Raw genomic sequence first — 13,248 nt, 5'->3', positions numbered from 1 at the left:
ATAACAGATACCCGGGAGTGAGTTACAGACTGCAATCTAATCGAGGGGTTCAGTGGAGTTTATATATAGAATAACAGATACCTGGGAGTGAGTTACAGACTGGAATCTAATCGAGGGGTTCAGTGGAGTTTATATATAGAATAACAGATACCCGGGAGTGAGTTACAGACTGCAATCTAATCGAGGGGTTCAGTGGAGTTTATATATAGAATAACAGATACCTGGGAGTGAGTTACAGACTGGAATCTAATCGAGGGGTTCAGTGGGGTTTATATATAGAATAACAGATACCCGGGAGTGAGTTACAGACTGGAATCTAATCGAGGGGTTCAGTGGAGTTTATATATAGAATAACAGACACCCAAGAGTGAGTTACAGACTGGAATCTAATCGAGGGATTTAGTGGGGTTTATATATAGAATAACAGACACCTGGGAGGGAGTTACAGACTGCAATCTAATCGAGGGGTTCAGTGGAGTTTATATATAGAATAACAGATACCTGGGAGTGAGTTACAGACTGGAATCTAATCGAGGGGTTCAGTGGGGTTTATATATAGAATAACAGATACCCGGGAGTGAGTTACAGACTGGAATCTAATCGAGGGATTTAGTGGGGTTTATATATAGAATAACAGATACCCGGGAGTGAGTTACAGACTGCAATCTAATCGAGGGGTTCAGTGGAGTTTATATATAGAATAACAGATACCTGGGAGTGAGTTACAGACTGGAATCTAATCGAGGGGTTCAGTGGGGTTTATATATAGAATAACAGATACCCGGGAGTGAGTTACAGACTGGAATCTAATCGAGGGGTTCAGTGGAGTTTATATATAGAATAACAGACACCCAAGAGTGAGTTACAGACTGGAATCTAATCGAGGGATTTAGTGGGGTTTATATATAGAATAACAGATACCCAAGAGTGAGTTATAGACTGCAATCTAATCGAGGGGTTCAGTGGAGTTTATATATAGAATAACAGATACCTGGGAGTGAGTTACAGACTGGAATCTAATCGAGGGTTTCAGTGGAGTTTATATATAGAATAACAGATACCCAAGAGTGAGTTATAGACTGCAATCTAATCGAGGGGTTCAGTGGAGTTTATATATAGAATAACAGACACCTGGGAGTGAGTTACAGACTGGAATCTAATCGAGGGTTTCAGTGGAGTTTATATATAGAATAACAGATACCTGGGAGTGAGTTACAGACTGGAATCTAATCGAGGGTTTCAGTGGAGTTTATATATAGAATAACAGATACCCGGGAGTGAGTTACAGACTGGAATCTAATCGAGGGGTTCAGTGGAGTTTATATATAGAATAACAGATACCCGGGAGTGAGTTACAGACTGGAATCTAATCGAGAGGTTCAGTGGGGTTTATATATAGAATAACAGATACCCAAGAGTGAGTTATAGACTGCAATCTAATCGAGGGGTTCAGTGGAGTTTATATATAGAATAACAGATACCCAAGAGTGAGTTATAGACTGCAATCTAATCGAGGGGTTCAGTGGAGTTTATATATAGAATAACAGACACCTGGGAGTGAGTTACAGACTGGAATCTTTTCGAGGGTTTCAGTGGAGTTTATATATAGAATAACAGATACCTGAGAGTGAGTTACAGACTGGAATCTAATCGAGGGTTTCAGTGGAGTTTATATATAGAATAACAGATACCCGGGAGTGAGTTACAGACTGGAATCTAATCGAGGGTTTCCGGTGGTTTATATATAGAATAACAGATACCCGGGAGTGAGTTACAGACTGGAATCTAATCGAGGGGTTCAGTGGGGTTTATATATAGAATAACAGATACCCGGGAGTGAGTTACAGACTGGAATCTAATCGAGGGGTTCAGTGGAGTTTATATATAGAATAACAGATACCCGGGAGTGAGTTACAGACTGGAATCTAATCGAGGGGTTCAGTGGAGTTTATATATAGAATAACAGATACCCGGGAGTGAGTTACAGACTGGAATCTAATCGAGGGGTTCAGTGGAGTTTATATATAGAATAACAGATACCCGGGAGTGAGTTACAGACTGGAATCTAATCGAGGGGTTCAGTGGAGTTTATATATAGAATAACAGATACCCGGGAGTGAGTTACAGACTGGAATCTAATCGAGGGGTTCAGTGGAGTTTATATATAGAATAACAGATACCTGGGAGTGAGTTACAGACTGGAATCTAATCGAGGGGTTCAGTGGAGTTTATATATAGAATAACAGATACCCGGGAGTGAGTTACAGACTGGAATCTAATCGAGGGGTTCAGTGGAGTTTATATATAGAATAACAGATACTTGGGAGTGAGTTACAGACTGGAATCTAATCGAGGGGTTCAGTGGGGTTTATATATAGAATAACAGATACCCGGGAGTGAGTTACAGACTGGAATCTAATCGAGGGGTTCAGTGGAGTTTATATATAGAATAACAGATACCCGGGAGTGAGTTACAGACTGGAATCTAATCGAGGGGTTCAGTGGAGTTTATATATAGAATAACAGATACCCGGGAGTGAGTTACAGACTGGAATCTAATCGAGGGGTTCAGTGGAGTTTATATATAGAATAACAGACACCTGGGAGTGAGTTACAGACTGGAATCTAATCGAGGGGTTCAGTGGAGTTTATATATAGAATAACAGATACCTGGGAGTGAGTTACAGACTGGAATCTAATCGAGGGGTTCAGTGGAGTTTATATATAGAATAACAGATACCCGGGAGTGAGTTACAGACTGGAATCTAATCGAGGGGTTCAGTGGAGTTTATATATAGAATAACAGATACCTGGGAGTGAGTTACAGACTGGAATCTAATCGAGGGGTTCAGTGGAGTTTATATATAGAATAACAGATACCTGGGAGTGAGTTATAGACTGGAATCTAATCGAGGGGTTCAGTGGAGTTTATATATAGCATAACAGATACCTGGGAGTGAGTTATAGACTGGAATCTAATCGAGGGGTTCAGTGGAGTTTATATATAGAATAACAGATACCCAAGAGTGAGTTATAGACTGCAATCTAATCGAGGGGTTCAGTGGAGTTTATATATAGAATAACAGACACCTGGGAGTGAGTTACAGACTGGAATCTAATCGAGGGTTTCAGTGGAGTTTATATATAGAATAACAGATACCTGGGAGTGAGTTACAGACTGGAATCTAATCGAGGGTTTCAGTGGAGTTTATATATAGAATAACAGATACCCGGGAGTGAGTTACAGACTGGAATCTAATCGAGGGGTTCAGTGGAGTTTATATATAGAATAACAGATACCCGGGAGTGAGTTACAGACTGGAATCTAATCGAGGGGTTCAGTGGAGTTTATATATAGAATAACAGATACCCGGGAGTGAGTTACAGACTGGAATCTAATCGAGGGGTTCAGTGGGGTTTATATATAGAATAACAGATACCCAAGAGTGAGTTATAGACTGCAATCTAATCGAGGGGTTCAGTGGAGTTTATATATAGAATAACAGACACCTGGGAGTGAGTTACAGACTGGAATCTTTTCGAGGGTTTCAGTGGAGTTTATATATAGAATAACAGATACCTGAGAGTGAGTTACAGACTGGAATCTAATCGAGGGTTTCAGTGGAGTTTATATATAGAATAACAGATACCCGGGAGTGAGTTACAGACTGGAATCTAATCGAGGGGTTCAGTGGGGTTTATATATAGAATAACAGATACCCGGGAGTGAGTTACAGACTGGAATCTAATCGAGGGGTTCAGTGGAGTTTATATATAGAATAACAGATACCCGGGAGTGAGTTACAGACTGGAATCTAATCGAGGGGTTCAGTGGGGTTTATATATAGAATAACAGATACCCGGGAGTGAGTTACAGACTGGAATCTAATCGAGGGGTTCAGTGGAGTTTATATATAGAATAACAGATACCCGGGAGTGAGTTACAGACTGGAATCTAATCGAGGGTTTCCGGTGGTTTATATATAGAATAACAGATACCCGGGAGTGAGTTACAGACTGGAATCTAATCGAGGGGTTCAGTGGGGTTTATATATAGAATAACAGATACCCGGGAGTGAGTTACAGACTGGAATCTAATCGAGGGGTTCAGTGGAGTTTATATATAGAATAACAGATACCCGGGAGTGAGTTACAGACTGGAATCTAATCGAGGGGTTCAGTGGAGTTTATATATAGAATAACAGATACCCGGGAGTGAGTTACAGACTGGAATCTAATCGAGGGGTTCAGTGGAGTTTATATATAGAATAACAGATACCCGGGAGTGAGTTACAGACTGGAATCTAATCGAGGGGTTCAGTGGAGTTTATATATAGAATAACAGATACCCGGGAGTGAGTTACAGACTGGAATCTAATCGAGGGGTTCAGTGGAGTTTATATATAGAATAACAGATACCTGGGAGTGAGTTACAGACTGGAATCTAATCGAGGGGTTCAGTGGAGTTTATATATAGAATAACAGATACCCGGGAGTGAGTTACAGACTGGAATCTAATCGAGGGGTTCAGTGGAGTTTATATATAGAATAACAGATACTTGGGAGTGAGTTACAGACTGGAATCTAATCGAGGGGTTCAGTGGAGTTTATATATAGAATAACAGACACCTGGGAGTGAGTTACAGACTGGAATCTAATCGAGGGGTTCAGTGGAGTTTATATATAGAATAACAGATACCTGGGAGTGAGTTGCAGACTGGAATCTAATCGAGGGGTTCAGTGGAGTTTATATATAGAATAACAGATACCTGGGAGTGAGTTATAGACTGGAATCTAATCGAGGGGTTCAGTGGAGTTTATATATAGCATAACAGATACCCGGGAGTGAGTTACAGACTGGAATCTAATTGAGGGGTTCAGTGGAGTTTATATATAGAATAACAGATACCTGGGAGTGAGTTACAGACTGGAATCTAATTGAGGATTCAGCAGGGTATAAGAACAATACAGCACAGGAACAGGCCATTCGGCCCGCCAAGCCTGCGCCGATTTTGATGCCTGCCTAAACTAACACCTTCTGCGCTTCCGGGGCCCATATCCCTCTATTCCCTTCCTATTCATATATTTGTCAAGATGTCTCTTAAACGTCTCTATCGTATCTGCTTCCACCACCTCCCCTGGCAGTATACATATAGAATAACCGATAGTTGGGAGTGAGGTACAACTTACTCTGTGTTTTTCAGGCTGTGCGCTGAATGACTCGCCTGTGGGTCTAGCTGCCTATATACTGGAGAAGTTTTCAACTTGGACCAGCAAGGATTTCCGGGACCTTGAAGATGGAGGACTCACGAGGTGGGAGATTTATATAGTCTCAGCTTTTCCTCCTCTCTCCAGAACTTTTTGTCTCAGTGGTGATACAAAATTCCACATTTTGAATTGAAGATGATAAGTGACAACAATATACCCAGCTGACACAAGCCTGGCCTTCCGCAGTGGCTCAGTGAGTTACTGCACTGCCTGGTGTGGTACTGAGGCACACAGTGCAGCAAGATCCCAGGTACTATCAGTGGTCGCTGCTGGATTGGTTACTCTCAGTCCAGCCAACAGCAGGGATTTGATAACTCAGGAGGGAAAAACCTGCCCGGATTATTTCCAAAATCAGTCAGTTTATAGTCCACCAAAGTAATGGTGTGAGATTGGGAAATAGTGAAAGTTCAGTGGAAGAACACAAAAGGACAATGAAGAGTCGAAGGTAAAACTATCTAACAAAAATGACAACATGCAAGTTTAGGAACAGTTATGTGAGGTCTTGAAGATGACATTGATTGCTTTGTACTCACCGGCTCTGTAAGGCTGCTGTCTTTCTCAAGGAATTGCACCACACAGTAAGCCAGCTGCAGAGACAGAAACGGGCCCATGGTATTTCAGTTGTTACGACCGAGCTGGGAGGAGTGCAGTCTTTTCTAGTTCCACTTCTCCATAGATCACAACATATATTTAAATGTTTAACCAGTCACCAATATAGTCAATCATATACTCTACTCTTTATCCCAGAATAAAATACACCAATCAGGTTTATTTAATAAGCAACAAAATTATCAGATTATTATAAAATAAGACTTATCCAGTAATGAAGTAAAGCATTAACACACAGATTGAAATATGAAAATTCCCTTTTTAAATTCCCCACACACACATTGAAAAAAATTCAGAAATTTTCTCTGCAGAGCTCTGTTACAAAAAAAAGACAAAAAAAAATACTTTGGCCAAATATTTGCTAATGCTTGAAGAAAAAAGAGAAGATATGGAAGGATGTTAGTTGTCCCTTTGGTCTGGCGTCCAGCTATACGGTGACAGGTCACTGGGATCTTTTCTGAAGCAGTTCTTTTCAGGCAGCATTGAGAATTAATCTGGCAGGTTTTACTAGCTTCTCAGGAGAGATGCAGCACCAGGGATTTTAGCTCTCCCACACAGGATCCTTGCAGGGTTTCTTCAAAGAGGTAGAGAAAGAGGTGAGCTGGTTGTTTTTTTTCTTGACAAGTTGATCTCCAACTATCTTCAAAACAGTCTACACCCCAACTGAACCAAAACAATATCTCAGAAGTGAAAAACAACTCCTGACTCTCATAAATCGTGCCCTCTCACTTCTCTGTAAGCATCTCCCCCAGGTTTCTGTTGTCTATTTATCTTAAGGCATGTGACTTCCGGAAAAGGTTATTTTCATCACAGCATCTCAAGTGTCTCCTCAGCGAACTTAAAAAAAAAATGCAGAGTCCAGAACTGCGTGCAGTTCTGGTCGCCACATTACCAAAAGGATGTGGATGCTTTGGAGAGGGTGCAGAGGAGATTCACCAGGATGTTGCCTGGTATGGAGGGCGCTAGCTATGAAGAGAGGTTGAGTAGATTAGGATTATTTTCATTAGAAAGACGGAGGTTGAGGGGGGACCTGATTGAGATGTACAAAATCATGAGAGGTATAGACAGAGTGGATAGCAAGAAGCTTTTTCCCAGAGTGGGGGATTCAATTACAAGGGGACACGAGTTCAAAGTGAAAGGGGAAAAGTTTAGGGGGGATATGCGTGGAAAGTTCTTTACGCAGAGGGTGGTGGGTGCATGGAACGCTTTGCCAGCGGAGGTGGTAGACGCGGGCACGATAGGGTCTTTTAAGATGTATCTAGACAGATACATGAATGGGCAGGAAGTAAAGAGATACAGACCCTTAGAAAATAGGCGACATGTTTAGATAGAGGATTTGGATCGGCGTAGGCTTGGAGGGCCGAAGGGCCTGTTCCTGTGCTGTAATTTTCTTTGTTCTTTTGTTCTTTGTTCCAGCAACTATGAAATTTTCAGCCTTCCAAAAAAATGAATCCACTTCCACAATTTAAGTAAAAGTCCTCAAAAAATATTCAACAAAATTGGAAGCACTTTCATAATAATTGTCCGACATCCAGTATTGGATGTTACAATTTCCTCCAACTAAATATTGGGAAGACTGAAGCCATTATCTTCAGTCCTTGTTACAAACTCCATTCCCTAGCCACTGACTCCATCCCTCTCCCTGGTCACTCTGAGACTGAACCAGTCTGTACACAAGCTGAGTCCTTTTGGCCCTGAGCTGAGTTTCTAACCCCACATCCCCTCCATTATCAAGACCGCCAGCTTCCACCTCCATAACATCATCTAATTCCGCCCTGTCTCAGCTCATCTTCTGCTGAAACCCTCATCCATATCTTAGTTGCCACCAGACTCAGTGATTCCAATGCTCTCCTAGCTGGCCTCCGATCTTGCAAAAAATCAAAATCCTGTGGATGCTGGAAATCTGAAATAAAAACAAAAGTGCTGGAGATACTCAGCAAGCCTGGCAGCATCTGTGGAGAGAGAAACAGAGTTAACATTTCAGATCAATGACCTTTAAGAATTAGAGATGTTACAGGTTTGAAGTAACTGCAGGGAAAGGGAAGGACAGGGAAGGGAAGGTGGGAGGCAGGAGAGATTAAATGACTAAAGGGATGATCATGCAATGGGACAAGTAAAGAAACGAAAGATGGGTCTAGAGGGTCTAGCAGAATCATCAACCAAGAACAAGAAGAAACAAATGGTGTTCGAATTCTGATTTGAAATTGCTGAACTCGGTGCTCAGTGCTGAAGGCTAGAAAGTGCCAAATCAAAACCTTACAATCCTTGATATCTGAAAGGAAGAAAACAAGTTTTTTGTTAAAGCACTGGATGAGGAGAAGGATGGAATGGATCAGTAGTTGAGGACAGCTTTGGGATAGAGTGAGTTGGTGCAGATGAAGAGACAGGTTGAGAGTGTGCATGTGCTGTTGCCTGGCATTGTCTGCATCTCAGCAAGCAGCAAGAGCAGCGTTTCTGATATGTCTTCCTTTTTCCTCAACCGAGGATTCCCCTCGTCCCACCCCAGGGCCCTCAATCGTGTCCAATCTATTTCACAAGCCTCTACTCTCATCCCTTCCCTCCCTCTCAGAACCACAATAAGGTTCCCCTTGTCCTCACCTTCCATCCCACCTGCCTCCGTACTCAGCGGAACATCCTCCGCCATTTCCGCCACCTCCAGCATGATACCACCACTAAACACACCTTCCCTTCCCTTCCCTCCCCTATCAGCATTCCAAAGGGATCATTCCTGGTCCACTCCTCAGTTACATTCAACCCCCAACCCCCTGCCATTCCCACGCCATCTTCCCATGCAATCGCAGGAGGTCAACTACCTACCCTTTGACCTCCTGTCTCCTCACTATCCAAGGCCCCAAACAGGTGAAGCAGTGATTTCCAGATACTTGTTTCAATTTAGTATACTGTATTCACTGCTCACAATGCTGTCTCCTCTAAACTGGGGAGACTAAATCTGTGAGCAGGACCCCGAGCTTCCAGTCACCCGTTTTTCCTAATTCTCGACCTTGCTCCCAATCTGACCTTTCTGTCCTTGACCTGCTGTAATGTTCCATTGAAGCTCAACGTAACCTCAAGGAACAGCACCTCATCTTTCCATTCAGCATTTTACAGCCTTCTGGACTCAACATTGACTTCAGCAATTTCAGATTGTAATTTCTGTCCCATTTTTCTTTTTCTTTTTGTGTTTATTTGTTTTTGGATGGCAGTTGTTGTTGGTGATTCTTTCCCATTCACACCTCCTCCAGACCAATCTTTTATCTCTTTATTTGCTGCATTCCACCACCGTCTCAAGGACGGTTAGGGATGGACAATAAATGCTGGCCCAGCCGGCAATGTCCACATAGCATGAACAAATAATAATTTTTAAAAATTCCTATCTTCTTTTGCCTTGCACCATTATCCCTTTTCTCCTTTAATCTCTCCTGCCTTTCACCCTATCACAGACTGTCCCTTTTGTTCTTCCCCTCCATCTTTTCCTTGCCTCTTTACCTACCTTTGTCCAGTTCTGATGAAAGGTCATCAATGTGAAAGTTTAACTCTGTTTCTCCCTCCGCAGACGCTGCCAGACCTGCTGAGTGTTTCCAGCATTTTCTATTCCCACCTTCATAAACTTGAGCTTATCCAAAGCCCTGTCATGTGTCCTAACACATACCAAGTCTCGTTCACCCGTCATCCCTGTGCTTGCTGACCTACATTTTCTCCTGGTCTGTAGAATTATAGAAATTTACAGCATGAAGGAGGCCATTCAGCCCATCGTGGCCATGCCAGTCAACAGGTAACCATCCAGCCTAATCCCACTTTCCAGCTCTTGGTCCGTAGCCTTGTAGGTTACGGAACTTCCAGTGCATATTCAAGTACTTTTTAAACGTTATGAATGGTCCACCACCCTTTCAGGCAGTGAGTTCCAGATCCCCACCACCCTCTGGGTGAAAAGATTTCCCCTCGAATCCCCTCTAAACCTCATATCCTAAATCTATGTCCCCTTGTTATGAACCCCTCATGCAAGGTGAATAGAATAGGACCTTCCTATCCACTCTATCTAGACCCCTCATAATTTTATACACTTTGATTCAGTCTCCCCTCAGCCTCCTCTGTTCCAAAGAAAACAACCTTTGCCTGTCCAATCTTTCCTCATAACTAAAATTCTCACTGACCTGAAAGATTAACTGTCTCTCTGCACAGATTCTGCCAGACCTGTTGAGTATTTCCAGCACTTTCTGTTTTTAATACTGATTATAATCCTGGGCAATATGGAAAGGCAGCTTTGAAAGGCTTAAAAAAAGATCAGCAGCCAATATAAAAGGCAAGGGTGAGAGCTAACCTAGCAACGATGAGTAACTCGATAAAGAGAGGGTAAAGAGAGGGTAAAGAGAGGGTAAAGAGAGGGTAAAGAGAGGGTAAAGAGAGGGTAAAGAGAGGGTAGGAGCATCTGGGTGACAGTGGTGATGAAGGGATGATAAAGAGAAGGTAAAGAGAGGGTAGGAGCATCTGGGTGACAGTGGTGATGAAGGGATGATAAAGAGAAAGAAAAGACTTGAATTTATGCAGTGCCTTTCACAACAGGACATCCCAAAATGCTTTACAGCCAATGAAATCCTTTTCAAGTGTAGTCTGTGTTGTAATGTAAGAAACACAGCAGCATCCACAAATGCTGATGAAATAAGTGAACAGTTAATTTGATCTTCAGGATGTTGCTTGAGTGATGATGATGGGGATATTATATTCATTACAAATGGCTGTAGTAATGAGAATATTGGAGACTGTGGAACAATCCTGTGGGAAAACTGTAGAAAAGGAAGTGTTTCTGGAAATATTAGTGCAAGTCGAGGTGACAAAGTCACACGGCCCAGATACCAAGCTGTTCAAATCAGATGAGAGAGAGTACAAACTGGCTGTGCTGAGGTAACTGTACTAGCAGGACACAGTGTTCAGGAGCTTTAACAACTGCAGCACCTGTCTGGTGTGGAGGATTCACCATGACTCCCTGTTGAGATGTATCCCCTCTCTCTTGTCACTGTGACAGCTCGGCCATGAATACCTGTTACCTGCTTATAATTGCACCAAGATGGGTGACAGGTCAGAAGACTGGACAGAATATGAAAAACAGCAAAGAATGACTAAAAGATTGATAAGGAAGGTAAAATTAGAGTACGACAGAAAGCTAGCTAGAAATATAAAGACAGATAGTAAGAGTTTCTATAGATATTTAAACAAGAAAAGTTAACAAAGTGAACGTTGGTCCTATAGAAAGTGAGTCTGGGGAATTAATAATGGATAATAAGGAGATGGTAGATGAAGTGAACAGATATTTTGCATCTGTCTTCACTATCGAGGATACAAGTAACATCCCAGAATTAGCTGTAAGTCAGGAATTGGAAGGGAGGGAGGAACTCAAGAAAATTACAATCACCAGGGAAGTGGTACTGAACAAATTGTTGGAGCTGTGGACTGACAAGTCCCCGGATCCTGATGGGCTTCATCCTAGGGTGTTAAAAAAAAAAGGTGGCTAGTGAGATAGTTGATGCATTGGTTTTAATTTTCCAAAATTCCCTAGATTTGGGCAAGGTTCCTTTAGATTGGAAAATAGCCAATGTAACTCCTTTATTCAAAAAGGGAGGGTGACAGAAAGCAGGAAACTACAGGCCAGTTAGCTTAACATCTGTCATAGGGAAAATGTTAGAAGCTATTATTAAAGACGTTATAGCAGGGCACTTAGAAATATTCAAGATAATCAGGCAGAGTCAACATAGCTTTGTGAAAGGGAAATCATGTTTAACCAATTTATAGGAGTTCTTTGAATAAGTAACATGTGCTGTGGATCAAGGGGAATCGGTGGATGTACTGTAGTTAGATTTCCAGAAGGCAGTTGATAAGGTGCCACATCAAAGGTTATTGTGGAAAATAAAAGCTCATGGTGTAGGGGGGGGGGAACATAATGGCATTGATAGTAGATTGGCTAGCTAACAGGAAACAGAGTAGTCATTTTCTGGTTGGCAAGATGTAACGAGTGTTTTTTTTTATTGGTTTGAGGGATGTCAGCATCACTGACTAGGCCAGCATTTATTGCCCATCCCTAATTGCCCTTGAACTGAGTGGCTTGCTAGGCCATTTCAGAGGGCATGTAAGAGTCAACCACATTGTTGTGGGTCTGGAGTCACATCTCGGCCAGACCAGGTGAGGACAGCAGATTTCCTTCCCTAAAGGACATTAGTGAACCAGATGGGTTTTTACAACAATTGACAATGGTCACCATTAGACTAGCTTTTAATTCCATATTTTTTTATTAATTGAATTCAAATGTCACTGTCTGCCATGGTGGGATTTGAACCCATGTGCCCAGTGAACATAAGAACATAAGTGCTTTAGCCTGGGCCTCTGGATTACCTGTCCAGTGACATTACCACTATGTCACCTCCTCCCCTTAACCCGTGTACCACAGGGATCTGTGCTGGGGCCTTAACTTTTTACAGTTTATATAAATGACTTGAATGAAGGGACTAAAGAGATGATTCCTAAATTTGCTGAGGATGCAACGATAGGTCGGAAAGTAAAATAAAAACAGAAAGTTCTGGAAATACTCAGCAGGTCAGGCAGCATCTGTAGAGAGAGAAGCTGCGTTAATGTTTCAGGTCTGTGACCTTTCATCAGAACTGGCAAAGGTTAAAAAGAATTCGGATTTAAGCAAGTGAAGGGGGGGGGGGGGCGGGGTGGGGGAGAGAACAAAGGCGAAGGTGTTTGATGGAGCAGAGGGCAGGAGAGATTAAATAGCAAAGCTGTCCTGGGATAAAGGCAAGAGAGTGTGTTAATGTTTGTGGTGAAAGACAAAGCAATAATCCAGAGAGAGTGTTAATAGCAGAATAATGAGCAAATCTGTCCACATGAAAAACAGGCACATGGTTAAAAAATAAAAATAAAATATAAAAAAAAGGCCAATCATGCTCTGACGTTATTGAACTCAATGTTCAGTCCGCAAGGCTGTAGAGTGCCTAATCGAAAGATCAGGTGCTGCTCCTCGAACTTGCGTTGATGTTCACTGGAGCAGGTCAAAGACAGAAATGTTAGTATGAGAGCAGGGGTGGTGTTGAAATGACAAGCAACCGGAAGCTCGGGGTCATGCTTTCGGACTGAGTGGAGGTGTTCCACAAAGCGGTCAGCCAATCTGTGCTTGGTCTCCCCCGTGTCGAGGTAACCACATTGTGAGCAGCGAATACAGTATACCACATTGAAAGAAGTACAAGTAAATCGCTGCTTCACCTGAAAGGAGTATTTGGGGCCTGGGATGCTGAGGAGAGAGGACGTAAATGGGCAGGTATTACACTTCCTGTGATTTCAGGGGAAGGTGCTGTGGGAAGAGGACGAGGTGTCAGGGGTAAT

The 13,248-nt window shown here is 42.4% G+C and overlaps 1 protein-coding gene across 1 annotated transcript in view; it reads left to right on the top strand.

Moving 5' to 3' along the window:
* LOC137366351 (epoxide hydrolase 1-like) overlaps positions 1-13,248 on the top strand; it is a 112,466-nt gene that overhangs the window by 64,507 nt on the left and 34,711 nt on the right. Inside the window, exon 7 of the mRNA XM_068028249.1 lies at positions 5,205-5,313. Coding sequence (XP_067884350.1) covers positions 5,205-5,313 — 109 coding nt within the window. The remainder of the gene's footprint in view (positions 1-5,204; positions 5,314-13,248) is intronic.

The sequence above is a fragment of the Heterodontus francisci genome, chromosome 3, assembly GCF_036365525.1.
Source record: "Heterodontus francisci isolate sHetFra1 chromosome 3, sHetFra1.hap1, whole genome shotgun sequence".
Taxonomy (NCBI): domain Eukaryota; kingdom Metazoa; phylum Chordata; class Chondrichthyes; order Heterodontiformes; family Heterodontidae; genus Heterodontus; species Heterodontus francisci.
The sequence above is the reverse complement of the archived record's forward strand: the minus strand, read 5'-3'. Positions and strand labels throughout refer to the sequence as shown.